The sequence below is a fragment of the Eubalaena glacialis genome, chromosome 2 (assembly GCF_028564815.1).
Source record: "Eubalaena glacialis isolate mEubGla1 chromosome 2, mEubGla1.1.hap2.+ XY, whole genome shotgun sequence".
NCBI classification, from domain to species: Eukaryota; Metazoa; Chordata; class Mammalia; order Artiodactyla; family Balaenidae; genus Eubalaena; species Eubalaena glacialis.
This window is the reverse complement of record NC_083717.1, coordinates 37,190,494-37,218,436: the sequence shown is the minus strand read 5'-3', so window position 1 is coordinate 37,218,436 and position 27,943 is coordinate 37,190,494. Positions and strand designations below refer to the sequence as shown.

Below are 27,943 nucleotides of genomic sequence, written 5' to 3'. Positions count from 1 at the left end.
AAGACTGCGCTTTCACTGCCGAGGGCCCGGATTCAGTCCCTGGTCGGGGAACTAAGATCCCGCAAGCTGTTCAGCAGCACAGCCAAAGAAAAACAAAAACCAAAACCTCCCAACAAACAAAAGTCCAGGACCAAATGGCTTCACAGGAGAATTCTATCAACATTTAGAGAAGAGTTAACACCTCTCCTTCTGAAACTATTCCAAAAAATTGCAGAGGAAGGAATACTCCCAAACTCATCTGTGAGGCCACCATCACCCTGATACCAAAAACAGACAAAGATACCACAACAAAGAAAATTATAGGCCAATATCACTGATGAACATAGACGCAGAAATCCTCAACAAAATACTAGCAGTCTGAATCCAACAGTACTTTAAAAGGATCATACACCATGATCAAGTGGGATTTATCCCAGGGATGCAAAGATTCTTCAGTATTCGCAAATCAGTCAGTGTGATACACCACATCAACAAACTGAAGAATAAAAACCATATGATCATTTCTACCAAACATTTAAGGAAGAAATTATACCAGTTCTCTCCAATCTCTTTCAGAAGATAGAAGGAGAGGGAATACTTTCTAACTCATTCTATGAAGCCAGCATTTCCCTCATGCCAAAACCAGACAAAGACATTACAAGAAAAGAAAACTGTAGACCAACATCTCTCCTGAACATAGATGCAAAATTTTTCAACAAAATATTAGCAAATCAAATAAAAAAGGTATAAACAGATCCAGGTAAACAAGACTGGTTCTACATCAGAAAATTAATTAATCCACAACATCAACTGACTAAAAAAGAAATATCACATGATCATATCAGTAGATAGAGAAAACATTTGACAGAATCGAAAACCCATTCATGATAAAAGTTGCTCAGTGAACTAGGAGTAGAGGGGAACTCCCTCAACTTGATAAAGAATATCTGCAAAAAACCTACAGCTCATATCATACTTAATGGCGAGAAACTTGAAGCTTTCCTGTTAAGATCAGGTACAGGGTAATGATGTTCCCTCTCACCACTTCTTTTTAACATCATACTGAAAGTCCTTGCTAATGCAAAAAGTCAAGAAAAGGATATAAAAGGTATACAGCTTGGGAAGGAAGACATAAAACTGTCATTGTTCACAGATGGCATGATTGTCTGTATAGAAAATCCAAAACAACAGACAGAAGAAGTCCGGAAACTAGTTAAGTGATTATAACAAGGTTGCAGGATACACGGCTAATATACAGAAGTCAATTGCTTTCCTATATACTAACAATGAGCAAGCAGAATTTGAAAATAAAAACACATTTACATTAGCACCCAAAAAAACAAATAAAAAACTTAGGTATAAATCTAACAAAATATGTGCAAGATATCTATATGAGGAAAACTAAAAAATTCTGAACAAAATCAAAGATGAACCAAGTAAATGGAGACATATTCCATGTTTGTGGGTAGGGAGGCTCAATACTGTCAAGATGTCAGTTCTTCCCAACTTGATCTATAGATTCAATGCAATTCCAGTCAAAATCTCAGCAAGTTACTTTATGGATATTGACAAACTGATTAAAGCATTTACATGGAGAGGCAAAAGACCCAGAATAGCTATACAATATTAAAGAACAAAGTTGGAAGCCCAGAAATAGACACACATAAATATAACCAACTGATCTTTGACAAAGGAGCAAAGGCAATACAATGGGACAAAGATAGTCACTTCAACAAATGGTGCTGGAACAACTGGACATCCATATCCAGAATAATGAATTTAGATACAGATGTCACACCCTTCACAAAAATTAACTCAAGGTGGATCATAGGCCTAAAAGTAAAATGTAAAACTATAAAACTCCTAGAAGATAACATAGAAGAAGACCTAGATGACCTTGGTTATAGTGATGCTTTTTAAGATACAACACCAAAGATGTAATCCATGAAAGAAATAATTGATAAGCTGGACTTCATTAAAATTAAAAACTTCTGCTCTGTGAAAGACAATATCAAAAGAATTAGAAGACAAGCCACAGACTGGGAAAAATATTTGCAAAAGATGTGTCTGATAAGGGACTGGTGTCCAAAATATATAAAGAACTCTTTAAAATGCAACAATTAGAAAATGAACAATCTGATTAAAAAATGGGCCAAAGACCTTAACAGCCACCTCCGAAGAAGATATACAGATGGCAAATAAGTATATGAAAAGATGCCCAACATCATGTGTCGTCAGGGAAATGCAGATTAAAACAACAGTAAGATACTACTCTACACCTATTTAAATGGCCAAAATCTGGAACACTGACAACACCAAATGCTGACAAGGATGTGGAGCAACGGGGTTGGAGGGTGCAAACAGTGCTAGGGGGAATGCAAAATGGCATAGCCACTTTGGAAGACAGATTGGCAGTTTCTTACAAAACTAAACATACTCTTATCATACGATCTAGCAATTGCTCTCCTTGGTATTTACCCAAAGGAGTTGAAAACATATCTATACAAACACCTGCACAAGGATGTTTGTAGCAGCTTTATTCATAAGTGTCAAAACTTAGAAGCAACCAAGATGTCCTCCAGTAGGTGAATGGATAAATTTTGGTACATCCAGACAGTGGAATATTATTCAGTACTAAAAGGAAATGAGCTATCAAGCCACAAAAAAGACATGGAGGAACCTTAAATCCGTATTACTAAGTGAAAGAAGCCAATATGAAAAGGCTACATACTTGTATGATTCCAACTATATGGTAGTCTAGAAAAGGCAAAAAACTATGGAGACAATAAGAAGATAAATGGTTGCCAGTGGTAGGGGGTGGGGAGAGATGAACAGGTAGAGTACAGAGGATTTTTAGGGCAGTGAAAATACTCCATAGGATATTATAATGATGTATACACATCACTGTATATTTGTCCAAACCCATAGAATGTACAACACCAAGAGTGAACCCTAAGGTAAAGTATGGATTTGGGGTGATTATGATGTGTCAGTGTAGGTTCATCCTTGGTTAAAAAATGTATTGTTCTGGTGAGTGATGTTAATAATGGCAGAGGCTGTGCCTGTGTTGGGGCAGGGGGTATAATGGAAATCTTTGTACCTCCCTCTTAATTTTGTTGTAAACCTAAAACTACTCTGAAAAAAGTCTTAAAAATATAGTTTGGAGGATGTAGACATACATTTTAAAAATATAAATACCAGACAACTTCTGGTCAAGATTTTACCTTAGGACTTCCCTGGTGGCGCAGTGGTTAAGAATCCGCCTGCCAATGCAGGGGACACGGGTTCGAGCCCTGGTCTGGGAAGATCCCACATGCCGCGGAGCAACTAAGCCCGTGCGCCACAGCTACTGAGCCTGCGCTCTAGAGCCTGCGAGCCACAACTGCTGAGCCCACGCGCTGCAACTACTGAAGTCTGTGCGCTCTAGGGCCTGCGTGCCACAAGTTTCAGTTTGGAAACCCACTTTCTGTCAAAACCTACGTTTTTAGCTTCCATACCTAGTAAGGATTTCTTCATTGCTCTGGAACCAAACCAGGGGCATCGTGAATGCTTATGCATCCCTTTCACTAGTGATAATGGCTACTCGCTATGGAGCACTTAACTGTATGCCAGGCACCATGCAGAGAGCTGCATATCTGTTACTCATTTCATCTTCACAGTCACTAATTTCCAGGTGAGATTTAGCAAAGTGAAAAAACTTGCCTAAAGTTACAGTTTTTTAGGGGAGAGGGGTCAGAGTTCAAACCCCTATGTGTCCCACCTCAGGGATACTGGTGAAGGGAAGTTTGGATGATTCTGGATAATTCACTGTGTTGCGTGGGTTGTCATTCTCAGTGTAATCCCCTTCAGACAGCATTGAGGTCCATTAAGCTAACCCAGTAAAATCTAGGCTGGGGCTTGCAGTCGGGTTGGTGGGAGTAGTCAGGTAGGCGGGCAAGCAGCTGTGGAGCCTCCTGAATAAGGCTCACTGCTGTCTGAGTGTGCAGGGTGTGAGATAAACATGACTGATGAATGTAAATACGCCTGAAATAGACTTGTCCCAGAGAGAGGCAGGATGCTAATTTATTAACTTATAAGTTAGGAATATTCCTTTTGATATCTAGATCATCCATGCCTGCTGGATTCAGTTTTTCTCTGGGAGGGAGCTGAATCAATAGCACTGAGTTCTCAACCTCTGGCTTCCCTCTCCTGGGCTGCCTGTACACCCTCCTCATTCTGACGGGACGATCCAAGTGGTCAGTCGACTTTCTGTTTTTGGGGGGGGTGGGGAAGAAGTAGATTCTGGTCTTGCCTCCATGATGTTATAGCTAGATTTCTGCAGTTGGATTTGAGGATTCTTAAATTTCACTGACACAGTGAAAGAGAGGCTCATGGGTTGGGTTAATCCTTCAGTTGGCTATCCTCAATTTTTCTGGGTTGATTCTGTTTTCACCTTCAGAGGCAGTCTTCTTGCAGGGTTTCTAGAAAACCTTTATTTGTCCCCTGTATCAACTACATTAATATAATATTTAAGAAGTGGGTCCTATTTTGTACAGTATTTCAAGGTACTGTGATGTTAATGGTTCTTATTAGAGATTACCTAAGTGCTCTGAAAGAAACAGCTCTTTGGAAAAATATAGTTTTAAAAATGCCTCTGTGTGTGTATGTGTGTGTAAAATTATAGTTTCATAGCAAAAACTTCTTGGAAAACCTTTTCTATAGATATTTAGAATTTATTGGGCATTTGCTCACTGTCAGGAATTGTGATAAACTCTTTAAATAGTTCATTTAATCCAGACACCATTTTTTGCCCAGCACTATGGGTTTGGGAAAAAAGGACCTGAACAGTTTCACCCTAGCGTGTGACTTGATTTTGGCATCCAATTGAGGTAACATATAAAAGGCTTATTGTAAATATGTGCTGTTTAAATTGACCGAAGGGCATATTAAGACCAGGTAAGGGGAGAAAAAAGAGACTGGGACATTGAGGATGGATAATGGAGTATTTTGCTTGCTCTGGGAGAAGGACCAGGGGAAGTGGCTAGGAAGGAGCTTTGCCTCAGGGTAGATCTTGGTGCCATCTTGTGGGTGGATCTGGAAAGGACCAAGCAGATCCACACCAGCTTCTACTAGGATGCCCTGCAGAACCCCAAATTTCCACACAACACTGACGTAAAACTTCAAGTCAGATATCAGAACTCTGGTCTGGGAATCGGTGGATTTGGTTGTGTTCTGTCCATCAGCAAGTCCTGATCACTCCACCTCCAAAACACACCCCAGATTCATCTACTCATCTCCATGGCAACTGCTAGGCCAGGCTGCCATCCTCTCTCACTTGGACTACTACAGAAGCTTCCTTACTGTCTCTTTGCCTCTACTCTCACTCTCTCACTGACTGTTTTCCACAGGCAGCCAAAGGGATCATTCATTTATGTTATTATTATTATTATTATTGGCTGCACTGCACGGTATGCAGGATCTTAGTTCCCTGACCAGGGGTCAAACCCGGGCCCCCTGCATTGGGAGCGTGGAGTCTTAACCACTGCACTGCCAGGGAAGTCCCCAAAGGGATCTTTTAAAAAAGTAAAAATCAGATCATATCATTCCCTTGTATAAAACTTTCTAGTGGCTCTTCATGAAATTTAGAATAAAACCGAGTTTTCTTGTTCTGGCTTAGAAAGCTCTGCATCTTACAGCTCCTGCCTAGCCATGAGCTCATCTCGGCACTCTTCCCCCTCCTTTCCTCAAATGTTCACCCTGTTCCCACCTTAGGTTCTGTGCTCTGCCCGGTGCTCCCTCCTCCACTCCTGGCGTGGCTGACTCCTTGTCATTCAGATCTCGCCTTCCACAGTGCCGCCTCAGTGCCACCTCAGAGAGGCCTTCCTTGACTCTGATTCAGAACAGCAACCCAGTTACTCTCCGTCAAATCCCTCCCTGCTGTGTAGCAATATTATCTGTCTTGTTCTCTGTTGAATGCCCAGTGCCTAGGAAACCATCTGACACATAGTGAGTGTTCAACAAAGATTTGTCAAATGGATGGATGCTGCTTTCCAGGTTCTTGGTCTTAATTCAGCTAGATACAGGTTAGGGTCAGGTAACTTTAGGCCTTTCCCAGTGAAGCATGAAAAGACCACAGGGGGCTTCCCTGGTGATGCAATGGTTAAGAATCTGCCTGCCAATGCAGGGGACACAGGTTCACGCCCTGGTCCGGGAAGATCCCACATGCCGCGGAGCAACTAACTCCGTGTGCCACAACTACTGAGCCTACGCTCTAGAGCCCGCGAGCCACAACTACTGAAGCCCACGCGCCTAGAGCCCATGCTCCGCAACAAGAGAAGCCCCCGGAATGAGAAGCCCGCGCACCACAACGAAGAGTAGCCCCCGCTTGTCGCAACTAGAGAAAGCCTGTGCGCAGCAACGAAGACCCAACGCAGCCAAAAATAAATAAATAAATCTATTATTTTTTTAAAAAAAGAAAAGACCACAGGAATTAAGTTCCTGTGAATTGGGCCCAGTTCCCACCATTGCCACTTACCAGCGCTTTAATCATACGGCTCTGAGCTTCAGTTTGGTCATCAATAAAATGGAGTTAATGAGCTTCCCTTACTCATAGGGTAAGGACTAAATTGGATTTAAATATGATTGGAAGCAAAGTATTTAGCACATACTAGACACCTTCTTTCTATATTAAATCTGCACCATGTTGTCATAATTTACGTTTTCCCCTCCTCCTACTCAGGACAGGGTAGGCATTTGGTCTTTGCACTCCCAGTACCTACCTCTGTGCTTGGCTTATAACATAGTAAGTAGGTGGTCCACAAATGTCTGGGTTAATTTTGACTTTCCCCACCTAAGAACTGGTATCTCCTGACTCGTGTCCAGGCTGTGCCCCTTTGATCAATTTACCACTCTTTGCCCAGAGAGACAGAGACAAGATGGCCACTGGCTGTACAGGGAAAGCCTGGAGGGACAGTATGGCTCAAGACAAAATCTGATTTATGTCTTTGCTATAGTTCCTAGGTTTGTAAACAATTAATATAAATTGATCCCAGCATAACTTTCTGTTTCTAATAAAGGGATGTAGGAAAAAGATAGATCACATGATTCTTTTGTGGTTCCTAGTGCTTAGGCTTTTCCTAAGATTGCTTCCTTCCTTTGTGTTCCTTTACAATATAAAATATATATGAAAATACTCTGAAAATTGGAAGTGCTGTATTATATACATGTGTATATGTATAAGCTGGTATGAGTATGATTTTTAGATAAATGATTGGTTCAAAAAGATTAGCTCATTGTAAAGCAGTTATACTCTAATAAAGATGTTAAAAAATAAATATATTACATTTTCAAAAGACTTAATAAAATAAAAATTTAAATACAGAGATAGAAAAAAGATTAGCTGTTGAGTAAACATTCATTCAGAAGTATTTTTTGAATGTCTGCCATGTGCTAGGCACTGTTTTGGGTATTGGAAATATAGCAATAAATAAAGCAGATAATCCCTGTCTTTGTAGAATTTACATTCTCATGGGAGAGACACTCCTTTAATAAGAACATAATAAAATATGTAGGTAGTGGGGCAAATGGTAACTAAAGCTGCAGAAAAAAAAAAAGCAGGCAAGGGATAAGGAGGGTCAGGGGAGTAGAATATTTAGACAGGTTGGAATTATATCTCTCTTTCCTCTCCTACCCCCACTGGTGATCAAGATTCATAACATAGTAACTTTGCCCTGCAGTTAGGTCAGTTAGGCAAACAAAAGAAAACTGATAGGTGGTTCATCAAGGTGTTTAATAATAATGTATTTCAGATTTCCATCAGCCATATTAACAAAAAATTACTTTAAAATAATAAAATACAGACATCATCCTTATCTGATATCCCAATTTAACAGTCTTTTTTTAACAATAAATCTTAATAAATATATAAATATTTAAAAACCCAAAAGACTAAATTCAACAACTTGTATAATTACTGATATCAGTTCATGAATATATTATTGTTCCTGTATTACCTAAAAATATCAGTTGCTTTTGAAGCTGAAAGCTATTATTAAAACTGATTTGAAAATGACTATTCCCTTCTAAATATTAATGTGAAAAATAATTATTAAGAGGGCTATGGCCTGAAGCATTAGGTCAGTTTGATTCTGATTTTCATACACAAAGAAAGGATGAATGCATGAATTCTAGTAGTTCCGATCCCCCTATCCAGAGCAGTTGGGAAGTTGTTTACTCTCTGAGGGCCCACTGCTGACGTCTGCTCACTGAGTAGTGTCATCAGATTTCCTGGTGGTGGTTATTTGGGGGGGGGCAGTGGTAAGTAGTTGTCCGGCTCTGCTGGGACACCGCTTGACAGAGGTCCTGAGAGCCGGATATACCCCGTAGACAGGATGTAAGGTTAAAATGCAATCTAGTTAAGTAAATAAAGGAAGTATTCAATGGTAAAATAGAATTGCTGAAACATTAATGTTTTAAAATGATACTGCTAAAATTATACTGAGGTAGAATCCATGCTCTTTAAAAAAATTAATCTATAGCTTCTTTTATTTCTTAGAATTAATGCAGTGGTGAGTTATTTTTACAAGTTGAGATCATAAAGTTACGCTGTCCTTTGTTTGTAAAAGTTATTTCACCCACTTTGGGTGTAGACCATGTACTCAGAATTGTTTTCCTAGGAAGAATGAGACTTTTGCCCTTAGCTGTCCATTCTTTTTATTTATTTATTTATTTATTTAACATCTTCATTGGAATATAATTGCTTTACATTGTTGTGTTAGTTGCTGCTTTACAACAAGGTGAATCAGCTCTACGTATACACATATCCCCATATCCCCTCCCTCTTGCGTCTCCCTCCCACCCTTCCTATCCCACCCCTCTAGGTGGTCACAAAGCATGAGCTGATCTCCCTGTGCTATGCGGCTGCTTCCCACTAGCTATCTGTTTTACATTTGGTAGGGTATATATGTCAGTGCTACTCTCTCACTTCGTCCCAGCTTACCCTTCCCCCTCCCTGTTTCCTCAAGTCCATTCTCTATGTCTATGACTTTATTCCTGTCCTGCCCCTAGATTCTTCAGAACCACTTTTTTTTTTTTAGATTGCATATATATGTGTTAGCATATAGCCGTCCATTCTTTTATCTTGTCCCTCAGCTTGTAACTGACACTATATAGTATGTATTTTTTAAAATCAAGCTAGTCGTTAACATTTTAAAGTTTTATTAATTATTGTAGCCTTTAGCTTATTTTTCTCCTCCTGGTTTCTTAAGTTTGTACTGTTGACTTTCTCAAATTTAGTGATTTGAAAGCTTAGTATATTAATTCTTGTTTCATGACAGAAAGATCTAAGACTGAATTTTGCTTCTGAGTAAAATTTACTAGTATCCTGTAGGTTTTATTACATGATATTCTCATTTTTATTATTTTCCAAGCAATCTGTAGGCATAGTTTTCATTTCCCTCTCTGATCCGGCAGTTACATGAGTTTAAAAATTTCCAAGGAGGGGGTATTTCTTAACTTATGTTTTTAATTTTGGTTTGATTGCCTTATGATTGGAAGTAAAAACTGTACAAGGAATATGTTTTAAAGTTTTCTTTGTGACCTAGTATATGTTTTTACGATATTCATAAATATTTTCTATCTCTCTTTTCAGACTTTATCTTTTGTCTCCTTGATCCTTCATAGCAAATTTCATGAGTATTCTCTGTGAGAGGCTGCGGCCGCCGTTTCACACAGAGGACCCAAATGTTGTCCAACAACCGCTTCATCCTGGGCAGTGGCACAGCCCTCCTGTTGATGGGTTTTCTGGGTTTTTTAATGCAACTCCACCCTGCCTCAACACTGTAGAAAATCAGCAAAATGATTTCCTTTCTTTTTCTTTTTCCTGAGTAGTTCCACTGTCTTCTCCAAGCAGTAAGCCTGTATCATTTCTTCTTCTTTCATTCATTCATTTCTTTAAACTTTGTTCATAAAAACCAACAAAAAAGTCATTGTTCAGATTGGTCTCTCTCGGTGCCTCTTGCCTTCCTTCTCACTGCACTGTGGGAGTATGATTATGTAGAGCACATCTCTCTCTTTTAAGACTCTCTTTGACCTCCTGGATCATATTCCGTCAGAAATTCTGGCTTTGGCATCCAGCTGTGCCTCTCAATGAGGCCGGCCTGTGACTGCCCAGCTCTGGAGGATAGACGGTGCTGTGGGATGTCTGTGCTCACCCTTCCACCCTACTGCAAAGCCCTCCTCCTCAGTCTCAGGTCTAGAGTAGTAGCGACCCTCATTCTTACACCTTCTGAGAGATGAAGTTACTACAAAGCAAATCAGAAACTGAGCCGGTGTCCCATAATTAGTAGACATCAGCTTCTAGCAGTTAAAAATATACATGGACTTCCTCCATCACTAAGCAGGTTTTGTTGCATGTGTTTACTGTAGGAGAGATCACTGCTTGAGGGGAGAGATGGAAGGTGGCAGGCAGTTAAGAAGTATCTTGTGGGAAGGTTTATAGATCTAGTTCTGCTGCTGCTGTGTTTTAGGTATGAAATCACACCGTCACCCAGAGGCCTGGAGTGGGGTAGGGATCCCCTCGACACATATATACAGTGTTTCTGGAAAAATTGCAAAATGTGTCTCTTCCTCCAGGTAGCAACCCAAGGCCAGGGTTCATGGCTTGGGGCTGGATTTTAGCTCTCCATTCTCCCTCCCTTGTGCTCCTTTGTGCAGTGCACAGACTTCCCAAACCTTCCAGTGGCCCTGGGTTTGCAGCACAGTTTATAGAACTAAACAGACTGGTCAGTGGAATCCCAGCTGCCACTTGCTGCTGTGTAGCCTTAAACAAAGTACTTGGAACCTCAGCTTTCCAATGTAAACTCTCAGCATGTTGCAAAGGTTCAGTGAGACAATGTATGTTCAGCCCTTAGCACAGTGCCCAGTATATGCTGAGCCCTCCATTGGCGCTATGATTCTATTACTTGCTGGGGTTTGGTTATGACACTGTGTATTTATCTTTGTGTGTTACTGTTAAGTTCTCAAATAGGTAAGCTTCTTCTTTTTTTTTTTTTTTTTTTTGCCGTGCCGTGAGGCTTGTGGGATCTTATTTCCCCTAACAGGGATCAAACCCGGGCCCCCCAGCAGTGAGAGTACAGAGTCCTGACCACTGGACCACCAGGGAATTTCCCAATAAGCATTTATTGATAAGCACTGTACTTGTCTGTAAAATGAAAGTGTTAACCGTTTCTCAACAAGGGTCTTTGAGGTCCCATGGTTCTGATAGCTGGATTTCATTTTTTTTGTGCCATTTTAGATGTAAGATTTCATTGTCCATCAGGGGAAAGATGGGAGTAGACATGGAAGGAACCAATGTTCGTTCGGTGTCTAATCTTTGGGGGCTCTTTATATTGTAATCTCACGTGATCTCTGTAACACATGAGGAATTGAGGCCGAAGGTTGGGTAATTCACTTAGAGTCACACACAGCTAGGAAAAGAAAAGCTGGGATCAGACTCATTTTATGTGTCCTTCCCTGTTCTCCACCTTTCCTGGGGTTTATAAGGAGATAACTGAGCTCCCTCTGTCTAATAAGTATTTACGTAATTTTTCTCTAGAGTAGAAATTTCATTTTCATCTGTGGCACTGATGAGAGAGAGAAAAATTTAAGCAAGCTTATCTTTTTTTTTTTTTTCTTTTCATTTTTAAGCAGATCTTTTTCTTGCAGGTAGCAGTAGCTGATATACAATTTGGCCCCATGAGATTTCATCCAGATCAGCTCCAGGTAATAATATACCATGCTGTAATTTTCACCTTGATTTTCTTTAAAGACGGGGAGGGAGAGGGTCTAAAGTTATACATTGAAAATAATCTTCTGTTTTAGATAAAATATTGGATCAATGTTGAATTCCCTGAACTTGATAGCAGTACTACAGTTATATCAGGGAATGTACTTTTCTTAGAAATACACGTTGAGGTATTTAGAGATGAAATGTCTGCAACCTACTTTAAAAGGTTCAGCAATAAAATAATATGTGTAATTGTGTGTGTGTGTATGTGTGTATGTATGTGGAGAGAGAGAGAAAGCAAAGGTGGCAAAATGTTAACAATTGATGAAACTAGAAGAAGGGTGTTCTAGCATTTATTGTCATTCATGACTTTTTGTAGGTTTGAAATTTTCCAATACAGAGAGTAAAATCATGATCTACTCTATGTTACTGAATCAGCTGTAGCAGAGAGAAAATATCTATAAATTTTCTAATCCAAAATATTAAACAAAATAACCAATTGAAATTTAGCTCCAACGTTACTTGATGCTTCCTGTACACAAACGCATGCTCACTGTTACATTTTTTAAAATGTGAAAAGGACTGGCAGAAATGTGCTCTCGGGACCTCCCTGGCGGTCCAGTGGTTAAGACTCCACGCTCCCAATGCAGGGGGCCTGGGTTTGATCCCTGGTCAGGGAACTAAGATCCCACATGCTGCGCAGCACAGAAGAAATGTGCTCTCTTGACTCTTTGCACTTGTGGTATTTGTGCACCTGGGTAAGCTTAGAGGGACTGAGTCTTGGGGAATGGGGTTTCTGTCAGCTTTGCAGTCTCTTTCCCTTAGGCTGTCCCGCCTTGACTGTACCATGTACCACAGTTGCCCCCCGTTAGTCAGTCTGAGTGTGAAGGGATGGAGCAGTGCACTCCTGCCCCAGGTGTGGCGTGGGGGCCTGGCAGCGCAGGGGAAAGGCAGCAGACGCAGGCCTCGCCCAATCCAGGCCAGGCGCGCGAGGGCAGCCAGCTGTCTCTTGCACCTGGTGCTATTCCTGTGTCACTAAATGGGCAGTTTTTGAATTGTAACGTTTTGGTCTACTTTAAGTCTCCTCTCTTATAATCAAAGTAATTTTTTTTTTTAACTTGGAGGAATTACGTAAAGTCTTGAGTCAGAATATTTAAATGTATTATTTAAAGTATTAAGTATTCTAGGAGTTTGATTGAAATATTGGTGTTTGCCATCTAAGGACTTACCTAGTTAACTTACTGTTAACTAAAACAAATATTTGTGTTTTTTAATTGATTCGGTTTTAAGATAAAGTACTTAATCAAGTCTTTGTTGAGTTTTTCCAGTGGGCTTATTAGCAAAAGAAATAAGCATATGATCCATGCACTGACTTCCAGACTAAGAACAGATAGAATAGCACTCATTTCAGGGATCTGAGTGATAACGTCCCAGAGTTACATGTAGGAAAAGGATTTACTCAACAGATCGTTACGCTCACATCTGTGTACTTGCCTTGAAAACACTTGGGAGTTTTCTGTGGCTTGTTAAGAAATGACAATTCTAACGACACCTTTTTTTTTTTTTTCTTTTAAAAGTGTTCATGCTTTTTTGATTCAGGTACTTTTAGTGTTTCCCAAAGAAGATAAGCAGTGTAATGGATTCTGTAGGGCATGTGAAAAAGCAGGGTTTAAGTGTACAGTTATCAAGGAGGCTCAGACGGCCCTTGCCTGTTTCCTGGACAAACATCATGACATCATCATCATTGACCACAGAAATCCCCAACAGCTGGACGGGGAGGTGCTGTGCAGGTAAGCCTGAGACTCAGGCCTCAAGAGTCCTGCTGGCATTTGTGACAGTAAATGCAGCCCCAAATACATTAGGTTAAATTCAGTGTCTTTTAAGTTGCCTTCCATGCAAGTACAATAAGCAAGACGTTAGAATATTATTATTTCTAGGAGAGATCTCTATCTCTTTTGTTTTGTTTTGCTTTGCTTAAAACAGAAAATTTGAATGTGAACCGTTAAGGGATAAGATGAAATCATGTATGTAATTAACCACAACTGTCACCTGTATAGTACTGCAACAAGAGTTATTATAGTTTTCTAGATGTTTTTAAAGTTATAAAAAATTTGAAAATTGTCTTCTAATGTTAGGTGAATATGCCTTGTTTCTCATACTTGCAGAATATCAATATCATGAGAGAATTTGGGTAGCAGACATAAATCTAAGAAAAGTACTTTCTAAAGAAAGTCATTTGCTGCTGATGGAAGCAAGGCAAAAGTGAAATATCAATTTTATTTAAAAGAAAACTTTTATTTTGGGGAAAACAAATCATAATTTTAATATGATGTAAAATTTTGTAATATATTAATTTTAAGGACATCTAAATGTTGACTTTTAGGAGATAGAAAAGATTGAAAACCAAACATAACAGGGGTTAAAAACTGAGCTGACAGGAAAATGACATCCAGAAGGTTGACCAGAAGGTTGTTTACAGGTACATGGTGATTTCCATGTACTTGAGAGTTCACCTTTCAGGTAGTCAGATGAGATGGCTTTTACCCAGGTGTGATCCACCTCCAGTAAAGCTTCTCTCTGGCCTTGCTCTGTGTTGCCTGCCATGCTGCCTGTGTTCCTTTCCTATTTCTGTCTGGTTGATGGCAGTTAGCCATTGTCACTGTAGTCCAGATTTGTTTGACGTGTTATCTGACAGCACACCCATGAGGGATGTGGAGATGTGGAGGGAGCTCTGACCCTGGGTCCTATGCTCAGCACTTCCCTTGCCCAGCTGCCTTTGGGTAACTCTCTGTCTTCTCTGAGGATGTGTTTTCTCAGCTGTAAATTTGGAACACTTGGTTTCCAAGATCCTTTCTCTCTCTAGCATTTGATGGATAGCACTCAGAGGAAGGGAAGAAAATATCTTAGTTATGTGGTGCTTTTAGTCTTGGTAGACTGCTGCTAGGCAGGAGAAATATCTAAGGAGAGCCGAAGAGCCCAAACAGAAAAGGTGAAGGGGGGTGAGGTGCTGAGGACAACTTGGCTTCCTTCACAGTCTTATCCAGGTCCAAACCTGGCCACAGGTATGTGCTGGACAATGACATTCATACTCATAAAGATGGCTCTGCTAGACCGTCCTGTGTTATAAAAGAAAAACTAAGATGTGGTAGTTATCGTCTACTTTTTTTATTGTGGTAAAATACACATAACATACAATTATGCTCCACTTTTTGAAGGAGGAGAAAGTACTGTTGTTACACATTTTGGGAATATTCTAAACAAATAGGGTAACTCATTCAGCAAATTTATAAATTTACAACTTATACAGTTTTAAAACAGAGAATGTGACCTGGGTTGCTTAACGTGTGGTTTTAGAGAAGCTTAGACTGTCATGAGTGCATGTCTTCTACCAAGTCCCCACCACCCTCCATCCAGCCTCTGATGGGGGTTAGGGTTTCCCAAGGGAGAGTTCTGAGTTTCAGAAGTTCTCCTCCATGTTGAGTCCAGCTCTGTCCATATTTGGCCCCAGATTTCCAACATTTGAGGACAAGAGTGGTCTTCTGGTTGGAGCACATCCTCACTGCTGTCAGCGGCTCCTCACAGAGTGGTTTCATATTCCAGCCCCATCAAGGAGGCCTCCTCTGAGTACCTTCTTCCAATCAAGATCTCTCGTAGGCGTGGTTCCCGACCGAAAAGCTCACGGGTTTGGGTAGATGAGCGTAGAGTAAGCGGAGCCGTCACCGCCCCCCCCCGCCCCCCGCCACCGTGTTAGCAAGAGAGCAGACCTCTACAAAGGCACCCCCAGTCACGCTCCTTTCCTGACGGCTGCGTCACAGCCCTGGCCAAGAATCTGAAGTCTTTCTCACTAGCTGTGTTCTACCACATCACTTTTGTCTTGTTGGCTGAGGATTTGGAGGACAAGGGGCGGGGGGAGTCCTTGTGCCATTTGTAGTGAGTTTTCTAGAGGCAAGAGTGGGCCCTGATTTACTTTCCTAGTCAGTTTCATCTCAGTTCTGGCCCTTACCTGGTTTATCTCCCTTAAGATCATCCCTTTTAAGGGTGCCTGCCCACTATGGACTGTTCCTTCAAGGAATCTTTCCAGGCTGTCCCTCCTGAACCTGCTCGCCCTCTCTCTCCACTTACACTGCTCACTAAGAGACCTTAGCCCTGGCAGAGCCCCGTCTGTCCCTTCTTCTTCCTTTTGGGATACCTGATCAACACCCCCTGTGAAGGGTTTTTCATCAGTTGCTGATTTGTCTAAATGATTAGCATTCAGCTGTATCTCTCTATTGGGGACACGTGGGACTCCTTACACTCCTTATCAGATACCTTCCGAAAGGTTAGATATTCTGTGTCTGCGATATTTTCAAACTCACCAGTTGAGGGAACCCTACTTGGCAGGTCTTCTTGGTTCAGGACACTGTGCTTGTTACCAGAGCTACATAGGTGAATAAGACATGGTTCTTGCCTCTGAGGAACAAATGCTTTTGTTGGCGGGGGCAAGCGAGCGATTTCAGCACAGCTCATAGATGCCCACAGAGGAGGTATGCTGTGAGTGCCTGTGTCTAGGAGGGCTTCACAAAGGGGTGTTTGAGTTGAGTCCCAAAGGATAAGCGGGAGTTCTGAAAGGAAGGACAGTGGAGAAAACATTCCGGGTGGAGGAAGCAGCATGTGTAGGACGGGGCAGGGTGTCCAGGGCTCCTCTGCCTGGTGTCAGGTGGCTGCTGCATCCAGCAGGTACGGGCCCTGGCTCAGGGTGAAGCTGGAGCAGCAGACGAGCCTGATCTGGAGGGCCTTGTGTGCTGAGCCAAAGGCTTTGGAGTCTGCCCTGTAGGCAGTTGAGACCCTGGCATAGTCTACATATTCTGCGCAGGGGAGTGTCCGGAGTGCACTGCCAGAGCACTGTGGCTGCCGCCTGGAGAGTGGAGAAGGAGATGGAAGGAGCGGAGGCCTGTCAGCCAGCTGTGAGGCTGAGGTCAGGGCCTCCTCCCAACTTCCTGTAGAGACAAAAACTGACCACAGCAATGAACGAACCAAAGATAAGATGACAGATATGTCAGAAGTTGGGAGACAGAAAAGGACGGGGATTCTCACTGTATCTCTTGTGCTATGGGGACGAATAAAGAAGCCTGTTCCTGGAATGTCCTCTGCATATTTCAGCCTCTGAAGCTGAAATTCCAATGGTCCTGCAGGAAGGAAGTGGGAAGAGGCTTTGCTTTACTCCCACTGTGTCCTGCTGAGCCTGGGATGCTGGAGTTGCACTGACCAGAGCTGAGCACCATCACTTCTGTGATTTACTTTCTACATCCACTAGGAAACCCAAGACAGGAAGCAGAGGGAGATGGACAAAGACGTGGTTTTTCCTACCATGTTGTAAGAAGGGGCAGAGGCATAAGGAGCCTGGGAACATTCCTTCACATATTGCAGTTTCAAAACAGCAAACTGCATCAGTTCTCAGGTTTAGCCAGAGAATGGCAGAGAGCAGGCCAGGAGTCCCCTCTGTGCAGCAGAGCCATGCGTGCCTGCTGGCAGCGCTCTCTGAGCACGAACTTGCACCTGTTGACCTGATCTGCAGGTCCAGACCTCAGAGGAGGACGGCTGCTAACCCCAAGGGTCCAGCAAAGGGGTGCACGGGAGACTCCTCTGACCATCTCTGTTGCAGACACTCTGCCTGGGTTGATGTTGCTCCCATTCAAGGGTAAAGAAGGGGACCTGTAAAAAGCTGCCAAATTATGGAGGGGGAAAGACAGCCTGAAGACAAAGAAAATTGTTCTCTATAAGAAACTGAAGAACCTTTTAGAAGACATATGCTTAGTGTACTCAGAAGAAATGAAGAGCTAGTCCTCTGTGCAGCAGGAGCAGGGCTCTGTAATGAAAGGGAAGATTTTTATAAAGGGAGATGGAGGAAGTAAAGCACTGCGTAGAAACCCAACATACGTTAACAGAATTAAGTCTGTGTTGACATGAAAGGATGCTCAACATCACTAATCATTAGAGAAATGCAAATCAAAACTACAATGAGGTATCACCTCAACACCAGTCAGAATGGCCATCATCAAAAATCTACAAACAATAAATGCTGGAGAGCGTGTGGAGAAAAGGGAACCCTCTTGCACTGTTGGTGGGAATGTAGATTGATACAGCCACTATGGAAAACAGTATGGAGGTTCCTTAAAAAACTAGAAATAGAACTACCGTATGACCCAGCCATCCCACTACTGGGCATATACCCTGAGAAAACCATAATTCAAAAAGAGTCATGTACCACAGTGTTCATTGCAGCACTATTTACAGTCGCCAGGACATGGAAGCAATCTAAGTGTCCATCGACAGATGAATGGATAAAGAAGATGTGGCACGTATATACAATGGAATATTACTCAGCCATAAAAAGAAACGAAATTGAATTATTTGTAGTGAGGTGGATGGACCTAGAGTCTGTCATACAGAGTGAAGTAAGTCAGAAAGAGAAAAACAAATACCGTATGCTAACACATACTTATGGAATCTAAAAAAAAAAAAAAGGTTCTGATGAACCTAGGGGCAGGACAGGAATAAAGACGCAGATGTAGAGAATGGACCTGAGGACATGGGGAGGGGGAAGGGTAAGCTGGGACGAAGTGAGAGAGTGGCATGGACATATATACACTACCAAATGTAAAACTGATAGCTAGTGGGAAGCAGCCACATAGCACAGGGAGATCAGCTCGGTGGTTTGTGACCACCTAGAAGGGTGGAATAGGGAGGGTGGGAGGGAGACGCAAGATGGAGGAGATATAGGGATATATGTATATGTATAGCTGATTCACTTTTTTATAAAGCAGAAACACAACATTGTAAAGCAATTATACTCCAATAAAGATGTTTAAAAAGAAAAAAAAGTCTGTGTTGAATGCAGAAGCAAGATCGAACTCAGAGTGCTGGGTGCTTTCCTAACAATCTCTGGATTTACCTTGGTCTGAACATCCTTTTTACTATCGTAAATTCCATTCTTTTCAATGTGAAACTCATTCCACGTGGCAGAGGGAACAGTGGCATAGTACAAGTAATGGAGTTGTGGTTTTGTAAAATTTAGGTCATTGAAGGGCTTTGCTATGTTCATACAGTAAGCCTCCAGCATGTGGCCTTTTTTCCAGTTTTGTATCAAGACCATCATCAGAATTACTTGTAGTTGCCTAGTGTATCTGGAGACTGGTAGTTGCCCCCCAATATCCATTACTACTCTTTTCTTAATAGCAGAACATCTAGTGTTTAGGTGGGAATACGACCACCTAGAAAATATACTGCATTCCCTAGCTTTTCTTGCAGCTGGCCAATGGAAGTGTCATGTGCATCTTCTGAAAAGTGTCCTTGAAGGGAATATGCATGCCCTTCTTCCTGCTGTCTGGAATGTGGATGTTATGGCTAGAGCTCAGCATCTGTCTTGGACCATGAGGAAGAAACCACATACAGACTATAATAGAGAAACATAAGACAGGAGGAGCCCAGTTCCTGATGCTGCGGAGTGCCATTGCAGCTTGGACTGCTCACCTCTGCACATCTTGCATGTGGGAGACAAGTCTTGTTTAAGCCACTTTCTCTGGAGTTTTCTGTTGTGCATAACCAAATCAAATGCAAATGTTTCACCAGGTAGCATAGTTCTGAGAGCTTCCCAGTATGCTTGTGCAGCCTTTCAGAATCTCATGCTGTAGACTCACACCCCATCTTTTTTTAAGATTTTTTTTTTAATGTGGACCGTTTTTTTTAAAGTCTTTATTGAATTTGTTACAATATTGCTTCTGTTTTATGTTTTGATTTTTTTGCCCAGGAGGCATGTGGGATCTTAGCTACCTGGCCAGGGATCGAACCTACACCCCCTGCATTGGAGGGCAAAGTCTTAGCCACTGGACCACCAGGGAAGTCCCTCACGTCCCATCTTTTTTTCTGACTTCTTGAAATCTTCCTTCCGAATGCCCGCGTGTATATTTTGATGATGCCATGTCATTTCTTTCTTAGTTTTCATGAATTCTAAAGTAAAGGATGTTATTTTGCAACCCGGGTTCCTAACATTCCTATTTCTTAGCTAGTTCTTCCTTCTTATGGACCAGAGAAGGTTAAGAATACACCTCTGCCTTTTCATACCGTGTTAGACCTCCTTTGCAGGGACCGGCTTGTCTCCAGGAAGCATGGTCTTTCCTTCTACTTTGTCCTTAGCCCAGTGCCCCTCATCTCTGTATCCAAATCTACTTACTGAGATCATCTACGTGGTTGCGTACTTGCTATTATACCACTCAGATCTCTGTTTTTCTTGTAAAAAGATGAGAGCTGGTTTGAAATGGCTGGCTGCATACTTAAATTGCCTTTTCTCCTTCTAAATCTTTGTGATATGATAGAAGTATAAATGTAAGAACAACTACAGTGTCCTAAGAAGTCATGGAAATACCATTTGTGAGTCCATGTCTTTCATTCCCTGTTTAAGATTAGTGCTAGGGTGAGTATTAGCCAACAGGTTTGAGAAGTGACCTGGCCTTGTCTGTTGTGTGAGGGTCTGCCATGCCGGTCACCCTCCCGAGCTGAAACAGCCTTTCCCATGGCTCCTTCTCCAGGAAGGTGAGCTTGGCTATTCTCTAGGCAGGGAGACCATGTTTGGACCAGGGCCTGGCACCTGGTCAGCAAGCCCTTCAGCGACCTGTCGAGAGGGCTTTTCCGGTAGAGTCATGTAGCCAGTGCCCTTTAGGTTGGCTCCCTCTGGAGACGGTAGGCAAATAGAAGCTGGAGGAGTACAGTGGACCCTGGGAGAAGCAGAAGTGTTGACACAGAGAGAGAGAGAGTGTTATGAGCTACGTGGTCCATGAGAGAGACTGGCTGGTCCCTAGGGCTGCTTTCCCATCCCTGAGCAACTTCCCAACCCAAGAGCTAGTCTGCATCTATCGTTGGACTTCAGCCTTTCTCAACCTGAGCTCCATGAGAAAATTAAGCCTCAGCGCCCTGAGGCAGGGATAGGCAAAGGGGAACACAGTCAGGCCCATTCATTTATTGTCTGTGGCTGCTCTCGTGCTACAATGGCAGAATTGAGTAGTTGTGACAGAGTCTGTATGGCCCAAAAAGCCTAAAATATTTACTATCTGGCCCTTTACAGAAAAGTTTTGCCAAGACTGAGGCATCCATTGTATATGATGAATTGACTTTTCTCTTATGCATCTGGAATTGGTTATGTTATGAACCATCCTTGGGAGAATTGAGAAATAGTCACTCAAATCAATTTCTGTGTTCAGTTATTCAGAAGTGACACAAGTGATTCTTGAACCAGCAGAACTGAAGTAAGGCAGTAAGTCTGGGCTACTCTCTGTCCCATCCCGGACACATTGTCCAGGGGCCAGCGCGCTTCTGACTTAGCTGGGGCAGTCTGGATCTAGTCCTCTCCATCTCCTCTGTCTGAAGTCACCCTCCCGTGTGGGTCCTCTTCCTTCCAGGCCAGGGGCCGAGTTCCTCCCTCTTCCCGTGGCCTGGCTCTTCTTCTCCGGATAGGCCTGCTTTCTTCCCCAGGGCAGGATGGGTCAAAGCCATTGCTTATCTCCAGTGGAGCAACTTCTTTTCCTACTACTCCTCTCTGTCACATTTATCTCTGCCCTCTCTCATCTTTTGGCTGGATTTTCATTCCCTGTGACTTCCTGGGAAGCTGCTTCTCTGGAAGGTTAAATTCAGTCCCTGCGGGCAGACTCATACTCCTTGGGTAATTTCAGTGGAGCAGTGTCTTCTACTTTTCTCAACCAGTCTTCCATTCTTAATTTTTCCTGTCAGGTGTTGATTCTCCTCTTTCTGACTGATAAGAATATCTTGCATTTCCAAGTTTTGAATATTTATTGTTACTGTTTTTGCCTGCATTCTACTTGGGAACCCTTCTTTGCACTGCTTAGAGTACAGTGGAGAGCTGACCCTTGGGCTTCTTCACCCCCACTGGAATTGTCGCCATCAGCTAGTGGTAATATACATAAACTTGCATTTTCCTTTGGTAGGAAGAGATGAGTAACCCCTTTCATGTAAGCCCTAGGTAGGGAAAATTATCCACCTGAAGCAGCTTAGGTTAACAAAGAGCAGAACAAGTAGAAGGCACATCACTTGCACTAGCTGTTATCTTCACACTCCATAATTGTCAGGGTTACCATAGGCCACTGGTTAGGAGTTTGTCCTCCAAAGAGGGAAAGATCAAGTAGCTAAGAAGGTGACTCCAGCGTATGAAGGGATCTTTTGCTCTCCCTTCTCCCTCTCCCCCAACTTTAATTGTTCTACCAAAATCGTTTAGGTATATTTAGTTTTTAAAGAATTGCTTTAAATTTATTTTAAACCTGTTTTTTAAAGGTCTATCAGATCATCAGAACTCTCAGAAAACACAGTTATTGTTGGTGTGGTACGCAGGTAAGATATTTCCTTCTTTCTTTCTTTTTTGATGTTGAAATTCAGGTGTCAGTGTAATGTTTGCTTTTAACAGAGGCCCAAATAACAGCTTGTGGGCCGTGACAGGCCTCACCCTTTTTAGTTGGGCCTTTTTTTCTTTATTCTTTCTTATTTTCTTTCACTTTGGCAGTTAAATTCATGGCTGGAGTTTGTACTCTCATACTAGGTTTTGTGATTTTGGACTGCCTTTCACTTTAGAAATAGGCAAACCATGAGAGAATTCCATTCCTAAAGTATGAATGTTTTCCAGGCGTATTTCCTAGGGACTTCAAACTCCAAATATCTGTGAACATTTGAATTATACATAATTGGGGGAAACCTTATATTTCATTTTAAAATTGGAGGTAAGGAAAGAACAGAAATAATTTAGTTTAAATTAAAATTTTTACATATCAAATAGATATACAGTCACTCCTGTATCCTGGCTGTTAGTGTAATCTCTGTATTTCAAGCATTAATATATACTGCCAAAAAGCCAAGTGTGAAACTAAAACAGAAAACTGTTTTCAACTTTATACGTTTGATTTGTATGTTAATCTAATTCATCTAAAAGTACTCATTCTATGACAATTATAATATTATGTAAATTAGTGAGTAGTTAAAGATGTGAGATGTAATTGATAAAAACTGTCTCTAACCATTTACTATGTTCTTTTGAAGGGTGGTTAGAGAAGAGTCATCTGTAATGTCCCTCATTGAGGCTGGCTTTACAAGGGTATGTACCCACTTTTTTGTTATACAAGTATAATTCAGCATGAGAAGTTATTTTATCTCAGTTTAGAGCCCAGCAATAGTTTTGAATTAATTTGAAGAAAAAAAAATTGTCCTTATGCTGTGTTATAGTTTGGTTTAACTTTATAATCTGGTAATCTAATAATCCACAACACTTTGCTTTCTTAGTCTCTCAAAACTATGCCTGCTAAAGTCATCTAAACATATTAAAATCTCCGTTAATGGCTTACTCATTAAAAATTATACCATAGGATGTGTTGTTATAATGCTTACATGTATACATGCAACTTTAAAGCCAGTTCAAGGATTCTGGAAGTAAGACCTCCCCAACATGGCTCCCTTTCTTTCCACCACTGGCTCCAGTCTGTTGGTTTCTCTTAAGCCAAAAAGCTTCTGAAGGCTTTGGTCAGCTGGTTGCCAGTGAGCCTTGGGAATCATGATGGAGAGAGCTTATATAAGGCTGAATGTTGGGCAGATTTGTAGCCCAAATTAATATTATCAATGAGGTAGTCCAGAAACCTCAAGCCTTGAACTTAGTTTAAAGTGATTCTGGGGATTCCCTGGTGGCACAGTGGTTAAGAATCCGCCTGCCAATGCAGGGGACACGGGTTCGAGCCCTGGTCCGGGAAGATCTCACACGCCGCGGAGCAACTAAGGCTGTGCACCACAACTACTGAGCCTGCGCTCTAGAGCCTGTGAGCCACAACTACTGAGCCTGTGCTCCACAACTACTGAAGCCCGCGCGCCTAGAGCCCGTGCTCCGCAGCAAGAGAAGCCACCGCAGTGAGAAGCCTGTGCACCGCAATGAAGAGTAGCCCCACTCGCTGCAACTAGAGAAAAACCCACGCGCAGCGATGAAGACCCAATGCAGCCAAAAATAAAATAAAATAAATAAATGTATTAAAAAAATAAATAAGGTGATTCTGGATGGTAGCACTCCCAGGTATTCGGAAGAAGCAAATTACAAATCCTCCCAGAGAAAGACACCTTCTTCTTTGGCCTCAGAGAATCTCTGCAAATAATCATTCAGGGGCAGCAGGCAGCACTCAGCATTAACCAGTCCACCAGGAGACAAGGCATTGCAAGTGAGAACTAGCCGGGGGAAAAAGACAGCAGGAACAGACCCCCACAGTCCTCAGAAATTAGAATGATCAGATATGAATTGTAAAACAATTATGCCTATTATATGTAAAGAAATAAAGACAAGACAAGCTTGGAAATATCTGCAAGGAATAAGAAAGTATAAAAAGTGACAGCACATTTTAAGTAGAATGTAATTGAATTTTGAGAAGTGTACATATAATAACTGAAAATTTGAAAGCTTAGTAGGTCAGAAGAAATTATCCAGCATGAAGCACAAAGATAAAAAAATAGAAAATAAGTTAGAGAGGTTTAGAAATGTGGAGGTTAGAATGTGTGGTTTAGCATATATATAACTGGAGTTCCAGAAGGACAGGAGAGAGAATGGGGCAGTGTATTTGAAGAGAATTCTCCAGAAATGATGGAAGACTTTAGTCCACAGATTCCAAAATTCCAAAGTAGAGTAACTAAAAAGAGGACACATCATAGTGAAAAAACAAACAAAGAGAAGATCTTAAAATCAGCCAGAGAAAAAAGATTACCTACAAAAGAATAGCAGACTAACAGCTAGCTTCTCAGCAGCAATAAACGGAAGATAGAAAACAGTGGAATCATATTTTCAGTGTGATAAAAGAAAATAACTGCCAACCTAGATTGTTATACCTAGCCTAAATACTTTCAAAAATGAAGGTGTAATAAAGACTTTCAGAAATAATGAAAATTGAGGCAGTTTGTAAGTAGCAGATTCTCACAAGGAAATTCGTAAGGAGGTACTTCAAACAGAGGCAAGGTAAATCCCAAGTGGGAGGCCTGAAAGACAAGAAGGAATGAGGAACAAGAAAATGTGAATGTGGGGTAATTATAAACACATATTTACTGTATAAAACAGTAATAATGTCTCGTCTGATTAGAGATTACAGTGAGAAAAGGACTGTAACCCGAGAGTCACACACCCAGCTAAGTTATTGTTCGTGCCCTTTAGGGCAAAAGAGATATTTCTTTTGGGGGATATACATAAAATTCAGAGATGTATTTCCCCAGTAGCCCTGTCTGAGGAAAATAATTGAGTAAGGACTTCAACCATAGAACAAATGAACTGGAACAGAAACTCTAAGATGAGGGAGAGAGCAGTAGAGAGAAGTGATGGGAGGTGAGCCTGCCCTGTGCACGTGCTCCCCTGCTCCTCCCTCCTTCTCGAGCCCTCCTCCTTTCTGTGTCTCCGTGTGTACATACACAGGTATGGGTATGTGTGTGCAATGTAGAATATATATGTTTATATATAATTATCATTACATAACATCCAATAATAGCTCAGTATTTAAATTCTAGACTATCTGAACAAACCCTAGGTGTCTTCAAGATTTGGAGGGAGGAAGTGGTGGTAAAAGGATTCTCGTGACCTCACCTAGCAGACAGGGAATGAGGGTGGGCAGTGAAAGTATTCTGAAGTTTTCTTCTTTATGGGAAATGTGCTGGTGGGAGATACTTTGTTCTGGAGGTAATTGGTATCTTGTTTTCAAATAATAGTAAAGAAATCTGTGTCTGCTTTTGAGATCGGTGAAAAGGAAAGTAACCATTAATAGAGAAGTTTAAGTAAACTTCCAAATTAATAAAATGTGGAATTTGCGGGAATTCCCTGGCGGTCCAGTGGTTAGGACTCCGCGCTTTCACTGCCGAGGGCCCGAGTTCAATCCCTGGTCAGGGAACCAAGATCCCGCAAGCTGTGCAGCGCAGCCAAAAAACAAAAAAAAAATATGGAATTTATAGCAACTTGATCAAACTGGCAGATCCAAGGAAGGGGAAACAACAGTGTGAAAGCAATCATAAACACAAAGTAAGATAAGAGTAAAATCAAGTGCATAGGAATGGGCTGAATTCTCCCATTAAAGGATAAGCCATTAGATTGGGTTACAAAAGTACAATTATATGATGTTTATAAGACAGTGATAAAAGGAGCTTAGTAATAAAGAAACGAAGAGGTAGCAAGTAAATGCAGACAAAAGGAACACAGGAATTCCAATATTAACGTCAGATAAGGTGGAACTTAAGACCTTGTTTTATACACACATAATTTTATATAAAAATTTTAGATTATTATTATTGCATAGCATTTTGGTTCTCCCTTTTTGACACTCCCACAACATTCACACATATCAGTGCCTGTCCCCATTCCCTGACCTCCAGTAATCCATGTGAGCTAGTATGAGAAAAACCACATCAGCCAGCGTGAAGGTGAGCATTCCTTTAAGAATCCAAGGTTGGAAGTTGTGGATCACCTATTCCCAGGAATCGTTAGGTCATCCCTCCTTAAACTGCTTAGGGAAGCATTCACAAGAGGCAAAAAACTTTCCCAGATAACTTTGAAGATCTTTATATTATTACTCTTAAGCTGCAGAACTGGCTATTCTTAACAAGGACCTTCGATGCTTCCACTTTGCAGTGAAACTAGTGAAACTTGGGGGATAGATTATTCATCTTGCCTTGGGTTGTTTGCTTACCTACGGCCACCAGCAGTCATTAAGCTTTTTATTTGTACGAGGTCATAGATGCAGTGTTGGAAATTGTGTGTTTGAAATTCTGCACAAGGAAGTCCATCAGCACAGCTTCGTGGACTGGGAAGCGTGTCCTGGTAGAAAGTCTAGTTAACCATGGACCTTGTATTTTCCTAGTATAATTGAGTTATCATGAAACTAATTTGAAAACTCAAAAGTAACCGACATACACACTTTGCCTGCCCTCTCACCCGTACTACTTAATCAAGGTGTCCCCCCGAAGCCTTTGCTGGGAACCACGGTTAAGTGCATGTCTCTGCGAAAACACTCCCATGCAAAAAACGCAAAGGGTTTAAAGTAGTCATTTTAGAGGTCTGTGACTTAGGAAGAATGGAGATAGCAGCAGCCTCACCACTTTATAAGTGACGAATCCAAGTAGGTGACCAGTCCTCAGAGACTACACGTGCTAACTCTTCTCATGCAGAGTCCTGTACCCTCAGGTAACAAAAGGGTAGTGAGGTGACAGAGGGCACGGAGACAGAGCAGAGCATCCAGACCTGGAGGGAAGGTGATTCTCCAGAGTCTCATGGCTGGGAGGCAGTGGGGCCCATGCTTGAACCCAGCCCTGGACCTGAAAGCCATCACCACAGTGAGAACTCTGGGATTCAGGGGGCAGTCAGCTATTCTGTGGATTGGCCATAGTTCAGGAGTTCAGGATGGATGGATGGAGACCTGCTTGCCTCCTCAGTTGGACTTGGCAGCTGACCTTTGCTGACTAAATTCTCAAAGGTTAGGGTTTGGTATCTCTCAACACTGGTTGTGCGTTAGAACCACCTGAAAGGCTTCCCCGGAGACCCTGTTTCAGTTGGTGTGGGGAGGAGCCTGCACGTTGGTATTATTTTTTAAGATTGCAGGGAATTCTAATATGCAGCCAAGGGTTGAGAACCACTGGGTGGGGCCCAGCAAGGTGGGTGTGATATGCTCTGGAGAAAGCAAGGCTGAGTTGGCTCAGGAGTCTGCAGGACTTGTGGCCCCGGCCCCTCTTGTGGGATGGGTTGGGGAGGGGAGACCAGCTGCTGTTCAAGCAGAGGGAATAGCAGCCTGATTCCTGAAGATCCCTGGACCTGCTGCCCTTCTCCACCCTCCATGCCCTGTGGAATCCTTGGGACATGAATGAAAGTTGGAGAAGGGCAGGAGAGACAGGATATTTAGATACACAGAACAAAGCAGAGGTAGTGAGGGGGAGGGGCAGATAGCAGGAGCAAGATGCTGTACTTTTAGTCACATGTGCTTGTTTTTTAGCCATGATGTCCACCTTTGGGGTAAAAAAGTTTAGGTATGTACATTCACACCCAGTGAAAACTCTGGTTGCATGCATGGGAGGCCATGACACATAATACACATGGCTCCGTGTCCCAAGATTTCGCCTGCATAGCAGGTGAAGCCAGGCAAGCGCGTGGACAGCTGGAGACACCTGTCCATCTCAAGTCCCCCACCCCTTGTC

The 27,943-nt window shown here is 42.0% G+C and overlaps 1 protein-coding gene across 4 annotated transcripts in view; it reads left to right on the top strand.

Moving 5' to 3' along the window:
* The window catches only part of PDE8A (phosphodiesterase 8A), a 124,607-nt gene that overhangs the window by 16,324 nt on the left and 80,340 nt on the right, over positions 1 to 27,943 (top strand). For 3 of the 4 annotated variants that reach the window (XM_061179881.1, XM_061179879.1, XM_061179883.1), the window contains exons 2-5: positions 11,662 to 11,718; positions 13,322 to 13,512; positions 22,040 to 22,096; positions 22,796 to 22,850. In XM_061179881.1, coding sequence (XP_061035864.1) covers positions 11,692 to 11,718; positions 13,322 to 13,512; positions 22,040 to 22,096; positions 22,796 to 22,850 — 330 coding nt within the window. In that variant the 5' untranslated portion in view covers positions 11,662 to 11,691. The remainder of the gene's footprint in view (positions 1 to 11,661; positions 11,719 to 13,321; positions 13,513 to 22,039; positions 22,097 to 22,795; positions 22,851 to 27,943) is intronic. The other variant, XM_061179880.1, reaches the window with a different exon arrangement.